Source organism: Anser cygnoides, chromosome 9 (assembly GCF_040182565.1).
Source record: "Anser cygnoides isolate HZ-2024a breed goose chromosome 9, Taihu_goose_T2T_genome, whole genome shotgun sequence".
Lineage (NCBI taxonomy): Eukaryota > Metazoa > Chordata > Aves > Anseriformes > Anatidae > Anser > Anser cygnoides.
The window spans coordinates 19,575,999-19,603,327 of NC_089881.1; the positions used below are offsets into that span (position 1 = coordinate 19,575,999).

The 27,329-nt window shown below is 45.1% G+C and overlaps 2 protein-coding genes across 3 annotated transcripts in view; one reads left to right on the forward strand and one right to left on the reverse strand.

Annotated features, from left to right (window-relative positions):
• Positions 1-9,791, reverse strand: part of PIK3CA (phosphatidylinositol-4,5-bisphosphate 3-kinase catalytic subunit alpha) — a 43,473-nt gene extending 33,682 nt beyond the window's left edge. Inside the window, exon 1 of one of the 2 annotated variants that reach the window (XM_048059387.2) lies at positions 9,647-9,791. The gene's annotated coding sequence lies outside the window, so the exon portion shown is untranslated. Of the gene's footprint in view, positions 1-679; positions 1,129-9,646 lie in introns of those variants that run through there. The other variant, XM_013174785.3, reaches the window with a different exon arrangement.
• A 1,356-nt stretch (positions 9,792-11,147) lies between these two features.
• ZMAT3 (zinc finger matrin-type 3) lies at positions 11,148-25,510 on the forward strand. The gene is made up of 6 exons (XM_067002286.1): positions 11,148-11,284; positions 15,414-15,739; positions 17,204-17,323; positions 18,884-19,050; positions 19,163-19,263; positions 20,259-25,510. Exons 2-6 carry the CDS (start codon positions 15,470-15,472, stop codon positions 20,468-20,470), a joined length of 870 nt encoding a protein of 289 aa, XP_066858387.1. The 5' UTR covers positions 11,148-11,284; positions 15,414-15,469; the 3' UTR covers positions 20,471-25,510.
• The last annotated feature ends 1,819 nt before the right edge of the window (positions 25,511-27,329 follow it).

Here is a 27,329-nt window from a genome sequence, read left to right on the forward strand (position 1 = left end):
CTAGTGAAACTCAGTTTCAGTTTAGTTCATTCAGAGCTCTATCACACGCAAATTTTTTTGTTTGTTTGTTTCAGAAAATAATATCCTTTGATTCTGGTTGTAGTGACATCCAGGAACGGCAAGTAAAATCAATGGTGAGGTCGTTCAGAAAAAAAAGAACTCACTATGTAGTATTGCTGGCCAATACTGAAAAGTTACTGGAAAAAAATATAGTATCAAACAGCTGAAAAAAACGCAAGATGAACAGATTTTAAATCCAGAAATATTCCTGCTGGAATCTTTTTTTTTTTTAAGAAGAAAAACAAAACACCTTCATAAATTCTGTGGTCTTGACATCACGCTATTTTCCAAGCCCCCTGACCGCCCCCACCCGTGCGAGCACGCTGTGTGCAGCCCCACTCGCTGCCTGGGAGCCACGCAAACAGGAGCACGAGAAAGAGGCATTTGCAAGTCGCTGGTGACCTCTGTGACTCCCACCACGATTGTGCTTTTTCCCTAGGGATCCCGTGACATACCAAGAGCAGAATGTCTGTCCTAGAACATTTTCTGCCAGTTAAGGGCAGATTTGTTTTCCTTGTTAAACAAAGGAAAGCCTGGAATGAAATCTCTCTTTTTAGACCAAGATCATTCAATAATTCCACTTCTAGCTTCACCTTAAAGGAAAGGATCTTGTACTTACAGAGACCAGCAGTCCCAAGGCGCAGTGCAAAGGCAGAAAGGCACTGCATCTCCTCTTTACTCTCCATACGTGTTCTTACTCACTATTTTGACCATGGCTTGGCTGCAGGCACATGGGATGAGAACTACTCCCCTGTGGGACTGTGTTGGGGCTGGGGCCGTTGCTCCGCAGCTAGGTGCGCGCCCTGGAGCTCGCTGAGCAGCACTCCCATCCTTTCAAGGTGTTTAAGTCAAAAGCCTCCAAGTTAGGCAACAAAAATCAGAGCGACAAGCCACTCTGTGCCAACAGAAAGAAGGTTTTCCCATGATTACATATTTTCTTTAATGCTCTTTTACATCGGTGACAAAACATACACGGGGCTTCAATTTCAGCTTTTGCATGCAGAGTCTTCTGCTTTTGGAAATCAGCAGAGAATGATGTAAACAAAAGATTACTCCAGAATTTCTTCCACGAAACTGGACTAGATAGGTAACAAATGCTATATATACACGCACAGACGTAAACATTAAGCTCCACCTTAAATAACACTGTTTACTTTTCTTTCTGTTTCTTCCCATCCTCCCCCCTTCCTGGGATATTTGGAACCCAGACAGTAAACAGGATCTTTAAAAACAGGAAGTGCTGGCACAGGGACAAGGACAAGGAGCGGGACGAATCCAGGTGTTGTGCGCTGCTCCCAGCCTTCGCCCAAGCAAGCAGCTGGGCAGGGCTGCAGCTGGGCCACGGGGGCTTCCTGGAGCTGCCCCCCGGCTTTGGGGGGTAACTCTGTGCTGCAGCAAGGTGAACCTCTAGTCCTGTGGAAAAAGAGGGAACATTTCCTCCTGCTACCATACCTAGAAGGGCAGGGAAAGAAACGCAGAGGGACGCTGGGGCACTACAGCCCCCAGAGCGTGGGGCTTTCCCCTCCGCTGCAGCGAGCAGACGCAGGCAGGGCTCTGGCTGCTGGGCACCCCACCGGCTCACGGGGATGGGGGCACAGGGGAACGCACGTTCCCAAGAAAACTGGGCTGAAATCAGGCCAACTGCCGTTTATTAATTTTATCTTTCCTCAGCAGACCCACCCCACGAGCCCTTCCCTTACTAAAGAGAAGCTGAAAATGCCGAACTCGACAGATTTTGACCTAGAGCACGTTGTGCATACAGCCCACATCACGTTTCTTAGAACAATGTCTGAGAGCAACGGTAAATTGAGATAAAAGGTTTCTGCTGCACTGAAGGAATTGCTCCAGACCCTGAAAGCAACAGCGTAAAATAAAAATTAAGTTTTGAGGTGGCACTGGCTAGGAGTATTTCTGCAACTCTGCAGGTTTTTTTAAATATTAAATATAGAAGAGCGAACTGGAAGACAGAAGTTTCTGTTCTGTAATCCAAATATAAACTAGTTTTCCATTTCTTCTGTCTTCACTCACTTCTGTGGCCAAACAGCCTTTGTAGCAGCATAGGTTTAGTTTGCATAAACGTGCTGACTTTCCTCAAAGAAAACACCACACATTACAATTTATTTACTGGCAAACAGAAGTTGGGATGCAGCTTCACTTCTGACAGAGCATTTATAAAAAAAACCAACAAAACATGCCTCAGCAAAAGCCATGGAAGTAGTGTTTCATTTTGTTTTTGAAGCTCCTAAACTAAAACCAAAACAACCCCCACGCATTTTCCACTGAGGCATTTCCTAACTCTCTAAAATCATTTGTTGAGCGAAAGTCTGTGACGGAGTTAACGCAAAGCCACAGCTACCTAGGTGAAAAACTTAGATTTTGCAGCAAACCCCTCTCGCCCTACAAACAACTAAAATTAACTCAGCCCTCAGGAAATTAGCCTACCCAGACAGAGACGTAGAATAAGAGAGGAGGCAAAGCCATCCAGTTCTGGGAACCCTGCCCTGCAGTAGTCACCTACTTCTTCACAACCTATGGCCACCACAGGAGAGTAGTAGGGCTTTTTAAGAGTCAGTTAAAAACAGTGAGCATCACTCCCAGCAGCCTGTGATGCAGAGCCAGCCTCTGTGATGAGCTACCTATGAGTTTAGCAGAAGATAACCCTGCTGAAAGGGAAACACCAGGAGTATTCCGCAGAGGATGATGAAGACCTTTACTGACCACCTGAGCAGAGTCAAGGCTTACCCGTGCGGCAGCACAGGGTGCCCCTGGGCTGCAAAGTGTTCAGCACCCATGGGTGCTCCTGCAGGACATCGCCCCCTCCCAAAGGTCACAGGTCGCTTAGGTGTGGTGAGCTTAAGGGCGCCAGGAAACGGGGCCTCTGTGCAGGATGCTTCTGTTGACTGAGTTACTGACGGCTCTACGTAAGCTATAAATAAAGCGAAGTTTCTGTGAAACCTGGAGGAGCGTCCGTGCGTTTTGGTTCCAGCTGCTGGTCCTGGTTGCAAAAGTGCTAGTTCCAGGGAGCGCTGACCAGATGTTGAGCTTGCTGCCGGTGCACCTCCTGCCTGTACTTCAAGCTGTTTCCCAAACTGTTTCCCAATTCACATTTACTATATCTGAAAGAAACTGCCAGTATTTGCCTAGATAGATATTTACAAATAACATGAACTCTTCTAAGAAGAAAGTGACATAAGCTCATAGGCATGTAACCACTGAATATCATCAACTTCTCCACAATAACTTGAAGATTTCTCAACTCCCCTGCTTGGAAAGTTGCTTTCATTTCCACAGCAGATTAAACACGTGGGTACGTTGGGATGTGTTGCCTACCTACGATCAGAGCTCTGCTAGAAGGGCTGTATTGCGGTGACTGAACTTTCTCTGAAAAAGCCAAAGCGACACTAGTGGTGGTCAGTGTCTGCTATTAAGAGCACTTTATACATCTCAAACAAGACGTGTTTTTAATACGAGGTGCTTTGGAAACATTTTGTTAATGCTTTTGCAAATGTATATACTCAAAAGGACTGGAAGCCTGGTGAGTTTAACCTTGAAACAGAACATCACACAAGCTTAAGTGTCTTGGATTTAATTCTAGCCCATGAGAAACAACAATTAGGGAGAGTAACCACACTGGCAAGTCATCTAACTCACCTTTATTTTGTTTTTATTTTTATATTTTTTAATGAAACCTGCTCGCACAAGGACAGCAAGAAGAGATCAGAAGCTGTAATAAGGGTTACACTTCTCAAATTTGACAATACACTCAAGCAGAGGCTCTAGAGTCAGGGATAGCTTTTGCTCTCCTTTTGTTCGTGTAGTTTTGTTGCTCACCAGTTCACATCCTTTATCTCTCGGTAGTAGTTATGCCTTCTTCCTCTACATGTCAAAACATTCCAAGTCGGAGCTATCTAAGATCAAGGGAGCGCTGCTCAGCAGCGATAACTACAGCGGGGCTTTCTCCTCCATTTCGGAGCAAGTTGAAGAGGAAAACAACTTATTAGGATTTACTAACAAGCAAGTAATTAAGCTTCACCTATTGAATTAAAATGTTGAAGTCCACTTTAAATACGTTATTTTAGATAAAGACCGCATCAAAAAAAAATCACACTACTCATTAAGTATATCCTCTACAAAGTTAGCATCTCAGTTCACGTACTTTCACGAACTATTTTACACCAAAACACACACAATTTATTATAAATCCCCATAACGAGCTTGCTAGACCAGAAGTGGCACTCACAGGCACAGGCTTGGATGTTGCTTAAAAATTAGCTCTTTCACTTAGACAGAAGAGGTTTTCATGGGACAAGTGCTCTTCTACAGTACTTAACATCAAAACCGAAGATCTCAGAGGTAACAGCATGAAATTGCAAGAATAAGAAATGCAATTTGTTAACTATTTTCCTCCCACCAACGGAGACTGTCTTGATACACTGATAAGCAGAACTGGATGCTCGACATCCACATACACTTTTCAAAACCCAGCAGAAGAGAAGTTTTTGGTTTTGCTAGTACCATCTCCACTTCTAAAATCCAGCCGTGGCATTTGCTGATTATTCTGCTCAGAGCTGGGAACATAAATACAAAAATGAAGACTAAGTGGTATGTTTTATAATCTAAGCAGTTTAATGACCACAAGATGCATATTTTAGAGTATTATTTGGAATGGAGGTATTTACTTCCTGTCTCCCAAAGGGAGCTCTATCTAGAAGCTTCTCCCCATGTTAACCACATTAACTTGATTTTAAAGCCATGCCTGTCGTCAAGAATCCCTTTGTTGTTTTCCATCCTTAATGAAAAGTTACTTAATGGCACAAGCACCAAAGTTAGGTAATAACGTATCTCACCACACAAAGCATATTTGTGAAGTCTGAGAAAAACAATTCACCTCCCCTGTGCTTGCACAGAAAACCAGCCTTCACTCTCTGGTCAGCGTTACTTTATTTGTGCCTGTAAGCCCAGATGGTCAGTGCTTAGCTTGCCTACATCTTCATAAAAATTAGTCTCATCGCTTCTCTAGGAAGTCAGATGCCGAAGTCTCAAGGTTCAAAAAATTTTGTTCTATTGTATTCAGATCAGAGAGCAGGCAGGTATTTCTACTTATGGTGGATTTGTCTCAGCTGAAGTTCGGAATTTTATATATCTTTTTAGTCCTGCTCAAGGCTTCTTGCATTTTCAGGACGTTCAAGAACTGCTTGTTTCTTTATTGACTGCTAATATCTTAAAGACTGAATTAGGTTGCAACAAGGCATAGCCTTTTGCTCTATTGAAAGAAAAAAAAAAAACAAAGGTCACGTCCACCACAAGGACTTTCAGCTGTTTAGCAGCGAGTTTAAGACATTTCCCAGACAACAAATGCAATCACAGCAGAAAATCTATGCTTCTGGATGGGGACCATGACCCAGGCTAACAGCAAGAATCAAAAGAAGTCAGGAAGAGTCTTGGAAGACGCATTCATCATAATTAACTGCCACATTAAGTACTGGCAAAAGACTGGCTGGCTTGCACCTTAAATAAATAATTAGTGTGAAAAAAACAGTTAAGTCTGAGCCACAGATAAGTCTTTTGACATACTGTACAATCTAGGAGGCAAACTTCCAGTTCCCTTTCCTTTCTTTTCTGTTTGGACTTTGAAAGAATACACAAGGGATGTTTCTCTATGTTTCTTTGCCTTAGAAGAGGGTCATAATGTACAGCCAATAATGTGACTCAGCTGTCTCAATTTCAGAGAACTTTACAGTTAAGTTTTAGTCAATTCAGTAAGGCTCCCGTATCTGAGAAACATGCTTCGCATTTCACAATCCTCAAAAGCTCCACTTGCAAGTATTCCTTTAAGTGGAAGCCGTAAGTGAAACTGCCACAGTTTCCCTACATAAAATCCAAGGATTTAGGTTAATTTAAGAAAATTAACTTACAGGGTGGACAAAAAAAAAAAAGAAAAGACTTGAGGTATACCCAGCCTGCTACCAGTAAAAAGCAATGAGGCACAAACCAGGAGAACATTGAACCTGAAGTTCTACACTTGACCCGACTGCTCTCACACTAGGCCGCAGCAGAGCTGATTTACTTCTGCCGCTGCGTTGAGTTCGAAGCGTGCCAGCGAGGTGAAGGCTTCTGAAGTCCTCCACCATTCTCTCTCCTTCAATTTTGTGAAGGTAAGTTGGTTTCTTTGAACTTCACTGTCTTGTTTGTGGAGTTCAGGTACTCAGGTGTAACTTTTCAAAAGCAGACCATAAACATTCCCAGTGAGCGTGCTTGCTCAATCATGCCTGCCAAGGGCTTTTATTCCCCGCTTTACCAGCTTTGAGAAAAGTATGCTGTTAATAGAGAACAAGCGATTATTTCCACTGTCTCTCACACTCCTTGTTTGAAATGCACAGGGTTTAGAGACCGCCTCTCACAAAATTTGATCCAGAATTAACTAGGAAAATACTTTCCAAGAAGCGAAGTGTAAACGTATGCTATATAAAATAAAAAGACACACTGTTTGCAAAGCCATTGCTTAGACAGAGGGCAGATTCAGAACTACAGACACTACTCAGTCTGCAGCATTCCCATTTGCCCACAGTTTATTTGCATAATTTACAAAAAATGAAACCTTTTAAAACAGTTTAACTCCCCCTAGTCCCCCCTCCTTTTTTTTTTTAATTTTATTTTCAAGTTAACACTACAGCAGTGTTACAAGGAAAAAAGACAGGGTATTTCAGAGTTATTTCTGGTTCATTTAACACTCCATCAGCCATTCAGAAATAGAATTATAGAATAATTCAAGCTGGAAAGGACCTCTGGGAGCTATCTGAACCAACCCCGAACTCAAAACACTTCACATGTTTGACGTCCAAATAAAAACCGAGAGAAACAAATCTATTTTCTCTCTCCACCATGCACATTGGGATTAGGATACTACAAAGAGAGACTTGTAACAAACAATTCTTCACCATGACACATTCAACTTGAAGAGTAAAAATTCCCATCCAGTTTTAGCTTAAATATTTTTATGCCTCTTCTAGTCTTAGCTACAATTTCAGACAGGCATCGTCACTTGGAGCAACTGGACTTGTGGCTTTTTAAAAGGAAGAGACAAACCTCCTAGATGGATGGAACGCAATGCATGAAGAGATGAAAAAAAAATCTCTACCTTATCTTACACTTCAAGGTATGAAGCTTTTTTTCCCAGTTTGCTGAAGTACAAACACACATTCTCTCTCTAATGTTCCCTCTCCAACTCACTGACACACACAAAACGCCCATGTGTCTGCAACTAGGAGACTTACTAGATCTCAGACATTCTCCAGTAATTACAAAACTAAGTAATAAGACAAAACCCTGTTTTATATTAATATTAAATTAAAAAGACTAATTTTGAAGTACTATTCCTGCTCCAGTTACGTATCATAAAAAAAAAATCAGTTTTAACTGTTTTCTCACCTGTATCAAAGTTAAATAGAAAAAAAGCTTGGCTTCCTCTCGTCCAAGTACAACATTTTTCATGCGCTTTGTCAAAATTAACATGGGTTGTAGTTAATGTACTCCACTAGACGAAGCAAGCAGGTGTGTGTGTATATACATATACACACACACACACGATACCCATCTATGAGATGCTACTGTTTCTGGTATGATTTGAAACTGATGTATCAGCATAACAAATCTATGGAAAACATTCTGTACATAAAACATCTATTCATTAACAAAGCTATTTCTGCAGACTAAATGCCAGCCTTAAGTTTGTTGTTTAACTATTTACAGATAAATCTCTGACTTAAAACCTGTGATGATCATCAAGGTTTTAAAACTGTATTGTACAGGAGCAAGCCATTAACAAGCACACTGTGTACTTCAATCTGAGGAACACCTGTTTTCGGAAAGAAGTCTGTTCTTTGTGCAACAACACCTTTTAAAGATCTGATTTCAATAACTTCCAATAACTGGAAGCCTCTTATGATCTCATTGGTTTTGTGAGACAGCGTGACATTAAGTGCAGAGCCCTTGCTTGTTGTAGAAATTCCTAGTCCAAAACCTCCAGCAACTTTTTAGGACAGCTACCCAGGAAGAACTGTTCCCCACCCGCTCTCAGAAAGCAGCAATAGTCTGGTTGACAGAGAAACAGTTAACTAAACACTGAGCTACTTTATGACTTCCAATAAAGCACAACTGCTTTGTAAACAGCTCAGCTACACCACCTTTTCCAAAGAACGCTCCAGAAAAACACACACACGCTCGGTTCCCTAACTAGTGGAAGTAACCTGTAACAAGAAGCAAAACATTTTTGCCATTAATACTAGATGAGTAATTGAAGGAGCAGAACAGCTAAAACATCTGGGCATGGATTTGTAGGCTGGGCTTGAGCACTCTCTGAAAAACATGAAGTGTTGTCTCCAGGTTGCTAAGTTTGGCATCAAGTTAACGCCTCTGAAGCGCAGGGCATCTTCTCGAGCAGAACTCCAACTGCAGCTGTGAAGCTGTCATATTTATTGTCTTAATGAAAAAGCAGAGCATTTCATGGATCACAGGCAGAGCTCTGCGGTTTCATAAATTCCCCTGTAAACACTACGAGCTTGGCTAACACGGGGTTTGTCTACATGATGACATCGTCTAAAATACGCTTCCAGATAACTGCTCTGGAAGAGCTTTGCCATGGTTATTGTTGGAGAATAACGTTATTTATTGTTAAATTTTATGTTCGCATGGGGCTTTATTTCAGAACTGATACTGAGATCCCTGCAGTAGACAAACCATTAAACCCCATCACCCTGAGCACTGGAATATCCCTGGGAACTCGCGTTGTTTATGCACAACAAGAGGTGGACTTTGATTATTACAAGGCACTACGGAATTGTAGCTTAGAAACAGCTGAAGCAAACGCTCCAAGAACATCTCTATAAAATAACATGTGTGTGTGTGCATTAAGAACGATGCTGACAGCGATGGCAAAGTTAACTCTTGCCACATGATGAATGTGAAAATTTGCCACAGCTCTAAGCTGGGATGTAAGGGTACAAGTAGGTAACAGAGTCGAGAAGCGGGTTTCCTCTATGGAAGTGCTATGAAATCCAGTCAGAAATCAGTTTACCACTCCTTTCAGGCTCCCTAGAGGATGAACTGAAGCAAAGGTTTATAGCCTGAAACCCGCACTTCACTCACACTTACCCCGAATACGCCGTGCTTATAAAGGAATCCCTGCTCAGCCGCATTCTTAAAGCCCTCAAGAAAAACAACCGGCAGAGGGAAAGACCTTACAGAGCAGCACCAGAAATCACAGCTCTGATACCTCGAGAAACAGCACCAAAGCCCCTCAGGGCGAACAAACCAGCTCCGAGCAGCGGTACCCCCCAGCCCCACGCACACGACCACCGGCGACAAGCCCCCAGCCCCGGCGGGGAGCAGCCCCGCGGGCACACGGCCCGCACCGCATCCCCGGGGAGAGACCCAGCCCTGAGGAGCCCCCAGCCCGGGCGCCAACCCCGGGGGGGGCGGCAGCGGGCGGGCACCGAGGGGACCCCCCCACCCCTCACCGGGCCGCGGCGGGCCGGGAGCAGCCCTCAGGGGGAGGCCGCGGCCCGGCCCCGCGCTGCCCCTCGCTCACCTCACGGCCGCTTCCGAGCCGGGCAGGGCCGGGCAGGGCCGGGCCGGGCCGGGCAGCGCCCCCACGGCCCCCGGCGGCGGCAGCCCCGCGCCTCCCGCCCGGGCAATAACAGGAAGGCGGCGGGGCCTGACCCCGGACGGGGAAGGCGCCGCCCGCCGGAAGGGAACCGCGGCCCGCGGGGGGAGCGAGGCGGAGGGGGGCGGCCGCAGGGCGCCTGCGCTGCCGGGGAGGGGCGGGAGGGAGAGCGGTGTGGCGTCACTCGGCGTGACGTCACGCAGAGTGATGTCACGCCATGCCGCGTGACGTCATGGAGAGGCGAAGCAGGCCCGTAGCGGCGCTGGGGGGGGGGGGAGCCCCCCGGCCGGCTGTGGGGAGCGGGGCTCAGCCTGCCCCGAGCGGGCCCCCGGGCTGCGGCATCAGGAATGCTTAAAGTTTTCTCTAAAAAGCGTTTAAATTTGTAAAATTAAAAACATAAAACGTTGATGTAACAGAGGCTGTGCGAGCTGCCGGAGTCGGGGCGGTTCTAACTGTTAGCGAGGGGTAAGCGTGCCGAGCGAGTGCCCTCGGCTGGGAAATAGGAATTAAAGGTGGTATCGCTTAAATCGCGTTTGGTTTTCTCGGGGTCCAAACCCAGCGCTGGGCTGCTCGGCCGGAGCCAACGGCACACAGTGCGTGAGGGATGGATCAGCGGGGCGTCCCGAGGAATCGTGCCCTTCGGGGCTGACACGCGTCCCCACAGCGGGAAAGGCGGCGTATGGGAGGTCTGGGGAGCTCTGGGCCAGGTCCCGAGGCACTGAGCACATCGGCGACAAGTGGCGTGGCCAGCTGCGGGGTCCCCCAGGGGGCTGGGCGATGGCTGCCGGCAGCCTTGGCCGCAGGTCTGACTTCTCAGCTCTTCCCCGTTGTGTCCTGTTGGGCAGAAACGGGAGAAAACCACCGACAGCTGAATGTACCCCAAAATGGCAGCCGGACTGCCCGCGTGCAGCCTGTGCCGCTCCTCGGTGGCTCGAAGGGAAACGTAACGCTCGTCGGCAACCGCTGGCACCGGCAACCCCCAGGTGTTGATATGTACAAACGCAGGCTCAACTGCGATTTTGGCTGCTGACAGAAGGCGCAGCGACCAAAAAAGACGAGGTAACGTTGTGGTGGCCCCAGCTCAGGGTACGCTCAAGCTGCTACACCTCGGGGGCAGCTTTCCAACAGTTTTGGCCACGTTTGATCCACCAGCACCAAAAAAAAAACGCTCGAGACCTCGCAGTTCTACCGGGCGGCTTCAAAACGAGCTGGGGCGAAAAAAGGGGAAAAAAAAAAAACCAAAAGTATGAGGGGTTCGGGGCTGCCGGCTGCACGGGCGGCTCCCGCCCATGCCAGCCCCGGGAGGAGGACAACGAAGGGCTGCGGGAGCTGAGGCCTTGCACGGGGCGGGGGGGCGACCCAAGCCGTGCCGTGCCGTGCCGAGCCGTGCCAAGCGGTGCCGCTGCCGCAGCCCATGCGCAGTCCCCGCCCCGGCTCGCTGCGGTCACTTCCTGCAGCTGGGCCCGGCCGTGCCCGGCGCCCCGGCCTCCGGCGGCCTCGGCGGGCGGCAGCGGGTGCGGGCGGAGCGGCGCGGGCGGCCGGGGGCGCCGGGCCCCGGCTGCGGTAGGTGCCGGGGGAACGGGGGCGGGCGGGACGCGGCGGGCCCCGGCCCCGCACAGGGGGTGTGTGGGGGGGTTCAGCGCAGGGTTTGGTGTGGTTCGGGTGTTTGTGGGGTTCGGTGCCCGTCCCTGCGTTCCTTTTGTGCTCGTTTTATGGGGTGTTCGCTAGCTGTGTGTCCGTGCCGGGCGTTAGTGCTCACCTCGCGGTTATGTCGGGGCGGCGGATACCGGGCTTTTTTTTTTTTTTTTTTTTTGCTTAGGATCTGCCGCTGAGACCGCAAGGCACGCAACTTTGCAGAGGTACCTGCTAGGATGCCAGCAGTGGCACCGTGGCTTCAGAGACCCTGCTGGGCTAGGACATGGCAATGCCCGCTGTCTCCGGGGCCCCAGTACATATCGCCATCAGCGGAGGGTCAGCAGGCCCTGTGCATTAACATAGGGCTGTGTATGGTGTGCATTTGCTTTAATGCGCTGTATTCAATCCCTGCAACACCGTAAAGCTCCCCCAGGCTGTGCTCATGGCACCAAGCCCGCTGGAGTTCAAGGAGCATTCTCAGACACATGCTCCGATATTTGGGTGGCCCTGCGTGCAGCCAGGAGTTGGAGTTGATGACCCTTGTGGGTCCCCTCCAGCTCAGGATATTCCATGAATCTGTAAAATGACCGTGTCTTTCAGGGTAAATTCTGCAGGTGGCCAAAGGTAAACTTTCTGGCAAAGAGGTTAAGTGATGGCAGTGTTATGAGATAGTGTTTCCTGTCCTGGAAAAAAACTAACAATTTTTTCAATTTTTCTTAATTTCTAACTAGTTTTCTAAAACTAATTCCAGTGAGAACACTGCTCTTTGTGTGGATATCTCATTGTGAGTTACATCTACGGCTAAGGAAGGTCATATAGTGTATGTGCCTGCTCAGAATTAAGACGACATCAATTCCTTCCCCAGACCTGTGTTGTCCCCCAGACAGCTGGGGACATGCTCCCCGTTAGCTGTTCCACCAGCAGCACCTAGCTGCTACCACCCTGTGGCACTCAGGGCAAGGAGGCCGAGTCTCCTCCTTTGGTGCCGTCTTTGGGCTGCCCCAACCTGAAGGAGCAGGAGAGGAGCGTACGTGTCCTTTGCACCCACCTGCGGACAACTGGCACAGGGTGGAATTATGTCCTAGCCCATGCAACGTGTAGGAGGAGGCATGGCTGTGATGTAAGAGATGCTGTGGTGAGGCAGAATGCCTCCCCCGCTCAGCCTGGAGAGCTGCAGGTCCTTACCCTGCCTGGGGCTGCAGCGTTATGTGCACAAGGCTTTCAGGAGGGAGGTTCATTGATCGTTTGCTCTTTGGTAAGGGTAAAAATTTTGCAGCTTTTCATGTGAACGGAAAGGAGGAGTCAAAGTGTTCCTGTTAACTTCTGCACAGGTGTCTGTAGTGACCAGCAGTGATGTGTTAAAGGGACATGTAAATAAGTAGAATTTGAATGCTTTTTTTTTTTTTTCCCTTTAAATAATATCCAGACAAAAGAAGTGAACGAAATTTGAGCAGTTTCAATGATGGAAGATCGCCATGAGAAGAACATCAGAGTTGCATATGCAAAGTCAAGAAGTTCTAATTCTAAAATTGCCCATGCAGCCTTAATTTTATCTTCAGACTACTCTTTACTTTGAGAAACAATAAACGGCCTTATAAATAAAGATTTTTCTAAGAGTATTACGTTATATCTTTTCCCCTGTGGATGCATATCCTATAGCAGTGTCCTATCTTGTGCCTGACAAATCTCATCCATGCCAGATACGTATGGAAGATGCAGCAGGCACTCATGCATAATTAAGTGGATGGATTCCGATCGCCATTTATTGTAGATCGCTTTATATTCTTCTCTGAAGTATTTAGCTATAATTTACTCCCTTTTTAAGGAAGAGGCCTGCTATGGTATTGAAGCAGAACTCTGATGGTATTGCGTAGCTGCTTGCATAGCTGATGTAAGATGCCTTGATAGACCTGTGGTATGATCCATTTAACCATCTACAATATGAACTAATTCCATCAATAGCCCCACTGAAATTGATTAGACAGAGTACTAGTTGAGCAAACTAAAGATAGCAAAATCTTTTTCCATAATTCTGTTTAGCCAGGAAAACCTATGCTGAAAGTTGGAGAGAAGTTAGGTGACAGTACAGAATTTACACTGCTGATGAATGATTTACACCATGCTGTTCCTGTATTTCCTCTTCTTCATGATGGATTTCATTTTATCATGTTTCAGTTAGTTTTCATAAACTTGTTTTTGATTTTGTCTTTATGGTCACCTTTTGGTTCATGTTAGGTTCATGCTCTCCTGGAATTTCAGTGTCTTGACAACGGAGGGCTATTTAGAAACACAGAAACTTCTCGTGGCTGTATTACTAACTTAAAAGCTTGTTCCCAAGATAATGTGTGCTCTTTCTTTTCTTCTTCTATGTTTTTCCTTTTTCTTACCTTTAGTTGCTAATAATAATGGAACTTTATCCAATCTTGTATTATTTAAAAATCTGGTTTTAGAGGTAAAGATTTCAAAAATGCTTTTGTCACTTGAGTGCTTTAGTCCAACTATTTTTTTTTCCCTAATAGTATATAGACCTCTCTGGAGCCAGATTTTCAAAGGTAATAGAGTATCTAAAAATGCAGTCATCAACTAGGATTTTCCAGAGCTTGAATGTGGCAAGGTATTTATCTCCTGCTAATTTTAGCAGATTGAAAATCCCAGAAGTTATCCTAGATAAATGCTATCTGCTTCTCCAGGTTCCTAAATGCCCTTGAAGTCAAATTCTGTTCTCAAAAGTGATTCAGGATCAAAGTTCCTAGGTGGCATTTCATCTACCTTTCCCGTAATTTTACAGAAGCCTCTTAATTTTAAAATGTAGATGTGGCTCACTATTTGCTTAAACAAACAAAGCCCACAGCGTAAACATGGTTGCTACCAATGCGGTCTTAGCTGGAAGTGATCTGCGGAGACCCAAGATAATGCTTCTCTCTACCCCAGTGTAACAGTGAACAGGATTTGTTATGATAAGAAGCTAATAAGACATTAACAGAAGTAGCTGTGCCTTGATTTATAGTATCGCTGCTCCGCATTATTCTGGGAATGTTCATCCCGGGCTTTAGATGTGATTTATAAACTTTAATTAAATAAGCCTGTGAGAACCCCGTGTTGGAAATGTAGGGCTAGTTCTAAGAACTTGAATTAACTGAGAAATAATTGAATAAAGGTTAATATGGGATAAGCTCTCTATTCTTGCAGAAGAAGGTACAGCTTTAAATGTTGCATAGGTTGTAGTTAGTAAAGGAAATGCAGAGCAATAGCTCAAGGTCATTCAACAAGACCACGGAAGAGCTGGGAAGAGAACCGTTGGGGGATGGCTGGGTACAGCAAGGTGTTCTCGAGTCACTTAGTACTCCTCTGCTTTTGGTTGACTTACATGAGAAAAGTTAAGATTAGAATATTTTTCCTCAGGAAGGTCTTTGTGAGTGTTTGGGGGGTGTATTCTGTGTGTATAGACGTATTCTATATCTATGTAAAACAAATCTTCTTTGAAATATTTGTGTTCTTTTTAAGTCATCAAGTAGTGGTAATAAATCGCAGTGTTTGTTTAGGCCTTAGAGCGTAAGCTTCTCCTCAGGCTGTCAGAAAAGGACGTGGCTGACGGTTGTATCCCTCTGTTAGCAGTTGTATCCCTCTGAAACCGCAGCTTTATGTGCTGTGCGTGTTGGAGGTCGCATCTTCTAGCGGAGTCACGGAGTGGTGGGGTGGGCATGCTGGGGAGGGTTTGGCTCTGGGTCAGGTCCTGTGAGCTCTTAGGAATCTTCACGCCTCCGGGAACGTGCCACAGGGTACTAAAAGCTATATTTCAGGCTTCGGTCCTCTTTTTGTATTCATAATTTCCTAATCTTGCTCTGGTTATCTGGGATGCTGCTGTTCCTGTGAATGCTACAAGTTGCCCTTATACCTGCTTGGCATTGTGAAAAGGCATAAAGGAGAGGCAGAAAAGTTACCTTGGCATTGTGAAAAGGCATAAAGGAGAGGCAGAGAAGTTACAGAAGGTATCCCCTGGGTTGTCGCTGTTCCTGTTAGTACGATGTGTTTCAGCGGTTGTGTTTCTCTGGTCTAGATCTGAAGAGGACTCCTCATCCTTCAGACGTAGCATGCCCACAGTCTTCCTGGCCAATGATTCTTTTACAGCAAGCAGGACTTCTTCCTCATCCTGAGAAGCCTCCATCTCTTCCTATGTCAGTGGCTACAAGGCCCAGAGCCACCTCACCGCTGTCCCCACCCAAATCTCTCGGACTGGGGCCTTCCCTTCACCACGCACAAGACGAAGAGCTTGCAAAGGTGGTGGAGCAGGACCCTATGCTGGAGGAACTATGTAAGCCTCTGTGCTGTAAGCTTTGCAATGTCACCCTGAATTCAGCACAACAAGCCCAGGCTCACTACCAGGTAAGCAGAGCGGCGGGGGGCACAGCTTGAGTGTAGCGGTAGCACAGAGCTCAGCATGGGTTCATGCCTGAGGACTAATTCAGCTGCTCCAGTGGGTTTCGAGCGCAGTATTGAGGTGGCTGCACACTAGCAGCTTTGTTTGAGTTAGCTCATCTGAAGCTACCTCTGCTACAGCTAGAGCTTTCGTTTAAGGTGCCATCACAGGACCGACTTCAAAGTCTTTGCCCGCAGGGACAGAGAAGTACTACAAGATGGCCTGGCTGGAAAGGCAGACACGTCCTTTTCCTTTGTTTTGTGTGACCTCTTTTCCACCCCTGCACCCTACCAATAAAATTGAACTTCTGTTTCCACAAGCATGATTTTGTAAGGCCTGGATAGATGTTTTCTGCTGGATCTAGCTGTGCCTTTAGGAAAGGAGGCTGCTGCCATGTGCTCATCACTGCCTCTTTCCCGAGGCTGTGTGCACCACTGGTCTGCTGGAAGGGCTATTTATTTAAACTCTCATCTGCTTTGGACAGCACCAGCTGGGTCAGCTTAGAACAAATAAAATTTTCTTAAGCTGGTCTGGTTGGTTTGTCTGAAATAGGTTAGGGACTGTTTGCATATGTTTCTTTTCTGACATTGAATACATTGTGGTCTTACATCACTCTGTACTACTGGTAGCCTGTCTGCCTAGTGTGTTTGTGTGAGATGTGGAGACAGTAACTTTCTTCACCAGCAAGCACAAGAGAGTGGTTGTCCATATCCTCAGGACACCAGGCCCAGATCTCAGGTTTGCTGTTGGCCCTGAAAAAGTGCTGTCCCGACATTGAAGGGGTAGGTTGAATTGGTGTTACAATTTAACATCTGATTTCTGCAGTATTTCTGTCACGAGGGGACAAAAGTTACAGTTAAAAAGTTGTAACCTGTGTTTATACATAGGTCTTACTATATATCCAAAATATATATACATACTCTCATATACCTCTCTCAGATTTTTGAAACACCAAAAAGAACTACAACATATATTTTCCAAGAGAAAATGAAATATGAGGCAGGAGGTTTTTTTTTAGAAATTCAGTCCCATGTTTGAAATCATGCTTGAAATCTCATGAAAAGAAAGGTGTATGTTTGCGTGTGTTCAGGCTTATGAAGAAAACTATGTAAAGCAGTTAGCGCTTTATGTCTAAAATACAAAATACTGTTTTAGATGAAATGGAGACAGATTGATGAACTAATTGTAACCTTACGGGATTCAGAAGATTGGTTGAAAATTAGGCCTAAAATGCTAGCTGATGAACATTTTGGAGAAAAGGGAAGGATGCCAGCATCTCCTAAAATCAGAGCTGCTGTTTTCCAAGTGACAGCTCATTTACCTGAGGTGCCATCTTCATGGCCGCTTTTTCCTTTCTGTCTCTGGCTCTGCTTGCTTTCAGTGTAAGATTCTATTATTGGGACAGTGATTAATTCTAGTTCTCTTTCCAGGGTAAAAACCATAGTAAGAAACTCCGAAATTACTATGCTGCCAATAGCTGTCCGGCACCTGCCAGGATGAGTAATGCAGTTGAGCCTGCCCCGCCTCAGGTTGTCTCCCTTCCAGCTCAGGTAAGGCATGGGAAGGTAACTGAGATCATGCTGCTTGCTTCTGACCTAACCCCCAGTAAGGATAACCGGATCTCACGCCTGGAGAATTAATGCAAGAGTTTGGAAAGAATTTTCCTCTTGATGGCACAGGAAGGTGGACGTGGCTTGTTGAGAGCTGTTTGCTTTCCTCTGAAGAAGCAGATACTGACTATGGAAGTTTGATGTGCTGCTGATTAAAGTTGTTTAAAAGCAGGTGTAAAACAGCATTTTCAGAGCAGCACTTGGACATGAGGGTGTGGCATCCACCCTGCACAATCATCCCTCCATTGCGTGAGTGAAGCAAACATGGAAAAAGTGCTTAGGTGCTCCTGCACACATTGCCCAGGGCTGTTGTCTAATTCATCTTTTGTTGCTCCTTTTGCAGTGGTTATTCCTGTGTGTAGGGTGAGTGGATGGATGGGTCTCTCTGTGATCCAGATTCATTTGATCTCAGGCACGTTAGAAGCAAAAGAGATGATTTTTTACTTTTGCTTGTAGAGTTCACCACTTCTGATTGCTGTGGGGTGTAGCAGCTAACCTGTCTCTTGCACGTGAATGTGCAGGGAACCACAGCTGGGCTGCAGGGATCAAAGCTGTGCCTGCCACCTCCAAAAACATTTGTCTCTGTTGTCTGTACAAAAGCAAAAAGCATTTGCAGTAAGTGGCAGGTTGCTACATGTGCTGTTGGAGCCGCCAGAGGGAGACTCAGTCCCGTGTAAAATGACTTTGCGGCTCAGGGAGCTGAATCAAGGTCTTGAGAGGGCTTTGGGTCCTGTCCTAGGTAGTGGGATGCGGGTGATGCACCCGCTAGGGTGTCTGATGCTTCTTGCACTGGACAGAATGGTCCACGGCAATAAAAAGGCCACTTTGGGGCCGTACGAGGATTCATGTTGTAATTTATGAGTCAGAATTGTGTGTGTGTGTGTCTGTAAGCTTGCAGTTTCAAAAGAGAGCGGACTTGGCAAGTGCTGCAGTGACAGGGCCGTGTGAATCACTGCTGCTGCGCTGTTTGCAGGGCGCTTTTGTCTGGATGACACACAAACACTGAGGAGAGCTGGTTGCTGCCCCAGTCAGCGTGCCTGGCTGACTGGAAAGGCAGGGTACCAATCAAACGGCTGGGTCCTTCCTCGGAAATCATGGTCCAGGTGTCCTCGTACCTGAAGGGTAAGGTTCAGAGGTCTGGCAACTCTGCTATTGCCCGTGTCTCCTAGTGTGGTCAGGGAACTGTGGAGAGTTGGGGTACGCTGGAAACAGGAGAGAGGAGCACTGTTACATTTCTGGGAGCGTGAGCCTTCCTCGGTATGAAAGTCACTATTAATTATGTATATCTCAGGGAATTTTTGGCTTCTCTGGAAGGATAAGGCAGAGAAAACTAAGTTCTCCTCGTAAGAACGGTTTGGGGAGCACCGAGAATGTCCTAATCCATACGGTCTAATTCCAGCGCTCTGACAAACACGCTGCTGGTCTCAGTCCCCGTGATTCAAGGCTTTCAGAGATTTAACCTTCCTGTGTTTCACATGCTGTCTCTCCCTTTGCTGCTAGATGGGATCCAGTAAACCGGGTGGCCGAGTGATCTTGGCCACAGAGAATGATTACTGCAAGCTTTGTGATGCCTCGTTTAGTTCTCCGGCTGTGGCGCAGGCTCACTACCAAGGGAAAAATCATGCCAAACGGCTGCGCCTTGCAGAAGCACAGAATAATTCATTCTCGTAGGTATTGTTCAACTTCACGCTCAGGCTGAAAGCATGTGGCAGTGTCTCTGGCAGTCGTTTTACTCAGAAAACTCTGAATTGCAGTTGTTCATATCTGTTTAATCTTCAGGGATGCATCGGAACTAGGCAAACGGAGGACAAGGAAAGACGGGAATGAATATAAGATGATGCAGAACAGAAGAAATATGTATACAGTTCAAAACAACACAGGTAATCGGGAGCTTGCATCTGTTTTAGTCTATAGTTGGAATTATAATGCTAATACTAAGCAGTTTTTCTTCTGTTTCTGAGCTCTTTTCTAGCAGAGACAGGTTGTGAAAGGAGCTGGTTCTAGCTCTGATCCTTCATGTCTGCATCTATCTTCCCAGCTGCTAAAGTTACTTTGTTCCGTCAGCCTGCTTGTTAGTTTGGTTTCTCAGTTTGTAACTTAATTTACCATCTGCTGGTCTGTAAGGCTGCTCTGAGTGGAGACAATTTTCCTGCTTTATTTCCTTGGCCAGTGGCCAGGTGCTTTGACTCCTCCTGTAGCACATCAACCTGTAGGTGCACTCCTCTGTCCTGAACGAGAGAGCACGTTAGCCTCCCTCCACGAGCCCATCCTCAGGTGTTAGATACTAACTTTGCCTCTTTACTATAATTTAAAGCATGTTTTGTAGTGTCCAGCCCAGTATCTCTTTCTCTTTTTCGTTTTAAGTTATGTTACGAGCATGTTAGCTGAAACCCTGCTTCCTGGTGAAGCTTGGTTTAATCCTGTCATTCTAACCACTGTCATTTGGAAAAAGGTATGTCTCTTAAAATTCTATTAAAAATCATTTTGTGATAATTTTAAACTGAGATAGGCAGGTTATTCTAATCGAAAGACCGCTCTATTCTGGAATTGGATGGTTTAAGAAAAATAATTGGCTCATTACTTAAATAGTTGGACTCCTAATATTCTAAGACTCTATTGGTTCTTCATAAAACTGGGGCGCTAGGTTCACTCTCCTGCTTTGGAAAATAGCAGCGAGTACTGCTGCCCTGTGTGCACTGCTCCCTGTAAGTCTGGATCTCAGTGGAGAAGTCATGGAAAAATGAATTCACTCTAATCAGTTAAAGAAGCTGATCTTTGGCTGCTTTTTAAATATTTGTCGGACTTGGAAGTTGTCAGTGAGCGGTGTCAAGCTTTTCTTTTTGTAGATAAGTAAGCTTTTCGGTTGTTTCCTCAGGTCCCTACTTCAATCCCCGCTCACGGCAGAGGATTCCTCGGGATTTGGCCATGTGCGTCACCCCCAGCGGCCAGTTCTACTGCTCCATGTGCAACGCCGGGGCCAGCGAGGAGATGGAATTCAGGCAGCACTTAGAAAGCAAACAGCATAAAAGCAAGGTGTCCGAACAGCGGTACAGAAATGAAATGGAGAACCTAGGCTATGTACAATGACGCGCCGCCCTCGGTAGTAGTTTGCAAATAGAGCAGCTTGTCTCTCGCCTGCTGTTTGCCACATGCCCTGCTTTGTGCTCCATTTGATAGGAGCATGCTCTCGAGCTATACATGTAACACCTGCAAACTTAATGGTATGGTTAGATTTTTTTTCTGTCATAGTTGGCAGGATGACGCTGTGCAGGACATGAAGTGTTTTTGATGTTTGTTTGCTAGTTATCTAAGGCTCTTCGTTGTGTTGAGTGGCTGGGGGGACTTTGTCTTCTCCCCGGCCTTCTGCATGAATATGCAAAGACCAAGAAGTGCTGGGAACTTCTGTGGTTCCACCATGCAGGTGAACCATGTGCAAAGCCCGCTCCCCTCTTTGTGCGCCGCAGAGCAGTGCTACCGAATGTCTCCCTGCAGCAGAGTGAATCTCTGGGCAGCTTGTAAAAGAGGGGTAGGAATGGGGCCTGTGAATGTCCGAGTTAGGGGTGTACTTGTCCACAAATTGCTGCTTGTGGCCCTCATTACAGCCTGCACTAAGTTCTTTCCACATGCCTGTAAAAAGGCTACGCACACCTCTCCATCTTGGAGGGTCTTGCCTCTTACCCATTTCTCTGTGATGCAGATTTCATTCTGAAGATCTGACAGTAGATGCCAGCTGGTAAGCCACATCCAGAAATGTTCTTCTACCAAACAGTTAACAATGAAAATGGATTTTTGGCATTGTTGGCTGGGTACCTTAATGCACCGTGGGTGTAGCTCATCTCCCTGAAGAGAGCCTGTGGGGGTTTCAGTGACTTAATGCAGTGAATCGAAAAGCAAACCTGTTCAGGTGAGATGTGCTGTGCTCTGATTCCACGTTAGCCAGGGTAGGGTTAGGGGTAGGTTGCAAGGAGCTGTCGGCTGTAATTTCTTTGCATAGTGATGTAGAAGAGAGTGAGTGTTAGTGTTTGGTGCACAGCTCTGTTCCTTGGGAGAGCAGGGCTGCCAGGACCCCGGGAAGCAGATGTCAGTGTGTCCCACTTCCATGCCATTCCCTCGACAAAGCCCACTGGGTGTTAAAGAAGAGAGGTAAAATGTTCCTTTGAACTAGGGCTACCAATATTGGATAAACCTTTTCCCCTCTTTCTCTTCCCATCTCAAACTGGGTTTTGATTCCATTCCTTGATGTGAACTTCACTGTTTTAGGGACCATAAAAATCCAAAGTTAGGTAGGATGTAAATGTCAGGGGTAATGATTGTTTGAGTAAGAGCTTTTTGGCTGTGCAGAAGTATTAATGAAACTTGTTAATCAACTTTTTAAATGTCAACAAAGGGTGTGTGTCTGTTTTGGTGTTCCTCAGTGGAAGTGGAAAGGGGATAAAGAACAGAAGTAGGGCTGACATTTTTCTACTCATTTAGGTAGATGTGAAGCTGTGACTGGAATCCAGTTCACAGTTTTTCTATAGCATTGGCTCCGGTGGCAAGTGCAGCGTGTAGCTAACATCTCCTGGACCTGATTCCCACTGTGCTGCTATAGCTGTACGCTGGTATAGCTTCATCGACTTCAGTGGCAGGTGCAGGGAGGGAGTAGAGGAAGCATCATGCCTTGACTCTCACTCCTCTTTAGGCAGATTGAATTAGATGCAGCTCCATTGGTTTCAGTAGCATTTTACCAGAGATAAATTGTACCTAGTGCATGATGTTGAAGGTAACCCTGCCCATTCTTCCCCTTCTCCCCCCCCCCCACCTGTTTTTGCCATTCTGATCCTGCTTCTTGCATTCCAGAAGGATTTTCTGCTTGCCTTAAAAAAAGAAAAATGACTCAAAAACTATCTGGATTTTTTGTTTGTTAATAATCTTTCTAGTCCACTTCAAAAAGGCTTGTCTCATTTGGCTGCTCAAAAGAGAAGGCTGCTCCCCAGAAACTGTGTGGTGTTCTCTCTACCTACTTGAGCGTGAGCTATCCATGCAACCTTAACCCAGCCTTCCTAAATCCAGGCAGGGTGAGCTCTTGCAAAAAGAAAAAAAAAAAGCAACCCTCTGCATCGTTCCAGGCTGATGCTTGCTACGTGAATACGGGCAGGGCAATGGACACCCTTTTGAATGGGATTCCCTCCCCTCCATTGTGCAAAGCCCAATTTTGTGGGCTTTGTGCACTGGAGCACATTAGAAGGTAGGAAGGAGAACAGGTGTCCAGGTTGAAAAGCACTCACAGGGCAGTTTTCACAGCCACTAAGTCTGTTTCTCCAGTGCTGTCCTGCCCCTGGCTCACCTTCTTTGCAACCTTGAAGACCATTCCCCTTGCAAAAGTCTCCCGTCAGCCTTTACCCCTCATCCTTTGCAGTCAAAGGGCTGGTTTTCTCTTTGTGTTCTGTCTGTTTTTTTCCTAGTCTGACACCACTGTGAAGGGACAGAAGGAGCTGGGTGAGCCATACCGCAAGTGTGTTTGACCAGCATGGTCCCTGCATTGTGGTTAAACGTCCCTCTTGCTGTAAATTAAAGCGTGGTATTTTCCCACATTCAGGAGGCAGCGCGTGGGACGCGGATGGCCGAGCTTGCGGGCTGCTCCCCTGCAAGTGAGTCTGGTTTTGAGGAATGGCTCGAGTCTCCCCCGAACAGAGACATCTAGCTGGTTTGTTTTTTTCACAGGAAAACAAGCAGTGAGTGTCGTCATCCTGAGAATTTCAAAGCGGCGGGTTGTGTAGCAGGCGTAAAGTAGGTAGTGGGACCCCAGCGGCAGGAGAAGGACGGGTTTGCGAAGCGGGAGGAAAGCAGCTGAGGATTAATTGCTTTGCCCCAGCCCTCTGTTGTGGCCCTTCTCTGCGAGTGACCAAAGCTTGCCTCTCCCTTTCCAGCACTGCTTAATGGTTTGTGTTCTTCCCACTCTCCCTCCAGCACAGAAAATTGTTGACTACAAAGAGAAAACACCTCACCCCTCTAATATCTGTAGGGTTCGAGCCAATCCAAACTCATACTTTTCAGCATGAGAAGCGGGGTGGATCCTGATTTTATTTTTTCGTGAAAGCTGTTCTCCAAATCAGCAGTCAGAAGGCATATTGAAAACATGTCCTGGCAAAATCCTATTAGTCATAGGTGGGACGGGGAGAATAGCATACCGCTGTAGTACCGTTTTCCAGACTCAGTCAGTCTTTTTCTCAAGTTAGTCAAAGTACCAAACTCAAGAAATAGGACTTCTGTGAAACTGTCACGTTGGCCAGTAGGTTAATGACCTTTGCTGCTAGAAACAAAATATAAATCAATGTGTTCTTATTTATTTTACTGCGCTGACCACTAATTGACTTGTTGATATTTAAGGCGTTATTATGTAGGTTGTTTTTGTTTGAATAGAGAACTCTACATCGCACTTTGCTTTTGGATCAGAAATGATATTTATTGTATTTGTGAAAATGTTTTCCCTCCCATGTTATGTATTTTTTTCTTTCCCTTGATGCAAAAACCTTGCCCCCCTAAAAAAAAACACAAACAAAAAACCAATGCAACCTACAGATTTTCTTTGTTCCTTTTCATGCCAAACATATTTGGAATTTCCATGCAGCTCTTTCTTAAATGTCCATTTGAAGGTTTTTTTTTCTTTTTTTTTTTTTTCCCCCTCCAGTGGTTCCTTTGGTAACTTGGGATGATATTTTTAGAGACACGTGAAGTTTGTACTACATTTAAGCATTTCTTTTAAGGCAAGGAAGTAAACTGTGGAATCCATGTATTTGTGAGAAGTATGAAAATGATACTATTTTGTTTGTATTAAGCAAGCTGCATTAGCTGTCATTTCGCATTCTGCACTAATGGGAAAACGTGTTAGAATCTTGCCTAACGTTGCTCTATTTTTGACTTTTTGCTTTTTTTGGTATACATCAAAAAGAACCCTGAAAACTTCTGTGGAGTTGCTTACAATGGTCATCAGTGTAACAAAACGCGTTTTTTTCTATAAGGCTTCTTGTCTTTTTTCCTTTTCTAGGTGCTCATTATAGGGCATTCGAAGGGAAAGCTATCGCCATGGCACGGGTTCATATTTTGGCTTACTAATGCATGAAGTCCTTTTGCTACATGATTTAAGTAATGCTCTTGCTGTAACCAATGGAAATCTTGCCCAAGTCTGGAGTAAATGAAATACCCTAGCTAAATATATTATGTTGGCTAGGGCCAGGGAAAATACATTGCTAAAAACTGTGTCTTTTACTTCTGTGTTTGGGTTACAAAACTCTTAAGGTTATGCTTTTTTTTTGAGGAATGTGTATCTTGTTCTGTAAGGATTTGGTCCTGCTCCATCTAAAATAGTTTGAAGTACGTTGACTTTAGCCGACTAGGAGCAAGCCATGAAACCCTTCAGGAATTTCATACTGCTGATGTTTTCTCATGTGCTTCTTTTTTTTTTTTTTTTTTTTTGTAATTTTACAACCATGCGTACAAGGATGCTCTGGATGAGAAGGACATCTGTTGCCAATTATGGAAAACCAAATGTCAGGGTTTCTAAAGGATTAACAGACAAAAAAAAAGAATGGACCCGGTTTCTTTGAAGTTAGTGGCTAAGCTCCTGTTTTGAGCTGGGCCAGTTTCTTTGCTATTTGCATGAAGTTGGAAGTGAAGATAAAATCCACTTGCAAATAAATGTGGTCAAACAGTAGTTTGGGGAATCTCTCCTTTAAAAAAGTATCATGATTAAAATCTTTATCTTTTTATCTAAAGTATCTGGAGATACAGGCAGGACTGTGGATTTTTATTTTTATTTTTATTTTTATTTTTATTTTTATTTTTATTTTTATTTTTATTTTTATTTTTATTTTTATTTTTATTTTTATTTTTATTTTTTTTTAATAAAATCGGTTTTCAGTCTGTATTTTGCAGGGGAGGAATGACTTGATTTAATTTCCTTCTGCATCTGTCCAGCAACATCATTTGCAAGTGCTTTGAACGTGTTTCATCTAGAGCTGCCTTGTCAGGTTGGTTTTGTACATTTGTCCTTCTTTTGTTTATGTTGTACTGATCCCCCTGAGGGAATAGTTGATGAAACTGATTTTTTTTCTTCAATATATAATAAATCATCTTGCTCTTATCGTTGTACAGCCTTAGTGTTTGGTTTTGCTGCTGCTTGTGATATGGCTGGACTATGCATGACTGAATTGATTTCAGCCTAGCATTGAGATGGAGCTACGTGAGTAATATGTTTTAATACACTGATAAAGGAGTACGGCCTTGTGCAGGAGCTGTTACTCTGCAGGGGGGTCAGGGTACTTTCAACTGTTCCTGAAAGCCAGCTGAGGGCTGAGGTCTCCCCCTGAGCTGTGTTGGTTTCAGAAGGGTTGAGATGGGAACTAGTAGGTATGGGAAGGATCTTTTTCGTGCTGTACTTTCCCCTAGAGTAGACATCACAAGCTCTGGAACAGCCCCAGGCTGGACTTGCAACTCTTAACTGTTAAAATGTGGGGACAAGCTGAGCCTGATACTTGTATTTGCACATTTTTTTGTCAGTATGCTCTTTTCCACTTTCATTACTTGAGGGCTCTAGAAGAGCATATGCCTATGCAGCTCAAATGACTTTCCAAACAGGAAAAACATCCTGAACTGGAGCCTTAAAACAGAGAAGATCTGGGGTCTGCTAGGTTGAGCTCAGGTGAGAGAAAAACCTTGTTTTTGCTCAGAGCTCAGCCATGCAGTGAGTAGAGTGAGCTGTTGGCCTCAAGGGCAGCACCTAAGGGTACAGACGGCTGCTGCAGCACAGCTCTGAGTGTAGACGCCACTGTCTGAACAGGGACAAATACCTGCACTCCCGTGTCCTTTGTTATTCATGGGACTGGGTGGCTGCAGCCAGTAGTGGCACCATGGTGAAATTATCTTGATTTAGTATTTTGTGGGCTGGGAGCTGCCCGAGCGCTTAGGCCACTTCTGTGATAACAATCAAATGCAGGAGCTTTTATGCGTTCTCATTTATAGTAAATAGGGTCATAAAAAACGTATAAGTAGAGCTTTATGTTAAATCTGACCCCAGTCCTTCATTGTCTTGTGTTCAAGTGGACTCTGTTACTTTCAGTCATTTTAGGAACCAGAGAATAACAAGCCTCTACAGAGCAGCATATCCCCGTTATGGGATGTTAAAGTGCTGCCTTAAATCACAAGATATTTTTTAATACTTACACATGGTAATTGCATTCTGTAGTAATTCCATTGGCAATTTGGTTTGGTCAAACCTTAGTGACGTGCAGAGACACCTGGGCAAGCTAATTCAGAATCACAGGCATTTGTGAAATTATGCAGCAAATAAAATAATACAAAAATGAAAATCTAAGACTGATTGTATAATTTAAAAGCATAAATAACTCTTCTGCTTCTCCAGTTACCCTCGTATCTAAGGAATCTGTTTTAGTTGTCTTGCAATATTTTACAGCTGAGGAAGGGAAATTTGGAAAAAATAAGTGATTCATCCAGAAAGTCTGTGGCTGAAAAGGAGGATTGAACCTGAGGCCTTTAAATACCAGGGAGTACTGACCCTGCCACTTCTCCATTCAGCCTCCCTCTTCACAAGCTGACGAAAACGACTGGATTTTTAAAACAGTTTGATTAAGAACTGTTTGATTTTCATTTTTTTATATATATCATGGCTTTGCAATGCATTAGAAAATGGACTTTAGCATATGGTTTAAAAATAATGAAGCTTGGCACGGAGAACTCTCCATATTGCTTCTGCCACTAAATCTTAACTGAGTGGTGAAAAAAATCTGACAGCTTCTAGGAGGATTGTAGGGTGGGCATGTTTGCAAAGAGCAGGTTCTGGATGCTCTTCTGTGTTCATTTATGTCCACTTCACATAAATTCTTTCTGTTCCTACTGCTAGTTCTCCTAAGGCATTTGGATTGAATGCTGCTTGTCTTTTGGAATGGTA

Excerpts from the sequence above, each read along its gene's own strand:
- ZMAT3 (XM_067002286.1), top strand. The coding sequence starts at position 15,470 with ATGATTCTTTTACAGCAAGCAGGACTTCTTCCTCATCCTGAGAAGCCT. Across the intron at positions 15,740-17,203 it reads AAGCCCAGGCTCACTACCAG|GGTAAAAACCATAGTAAGAA; the intron begins GTAAGCAGAGCG and ends TTCTCTTTCCAG. Across the intron at positions 19,051-19,162 it reads GCACAGAATAATTCATTCTC|GGATGCATCGGAACTAGGCA; the intron begins GTAGGTATTGTT and ends TTTAATCTTCAG.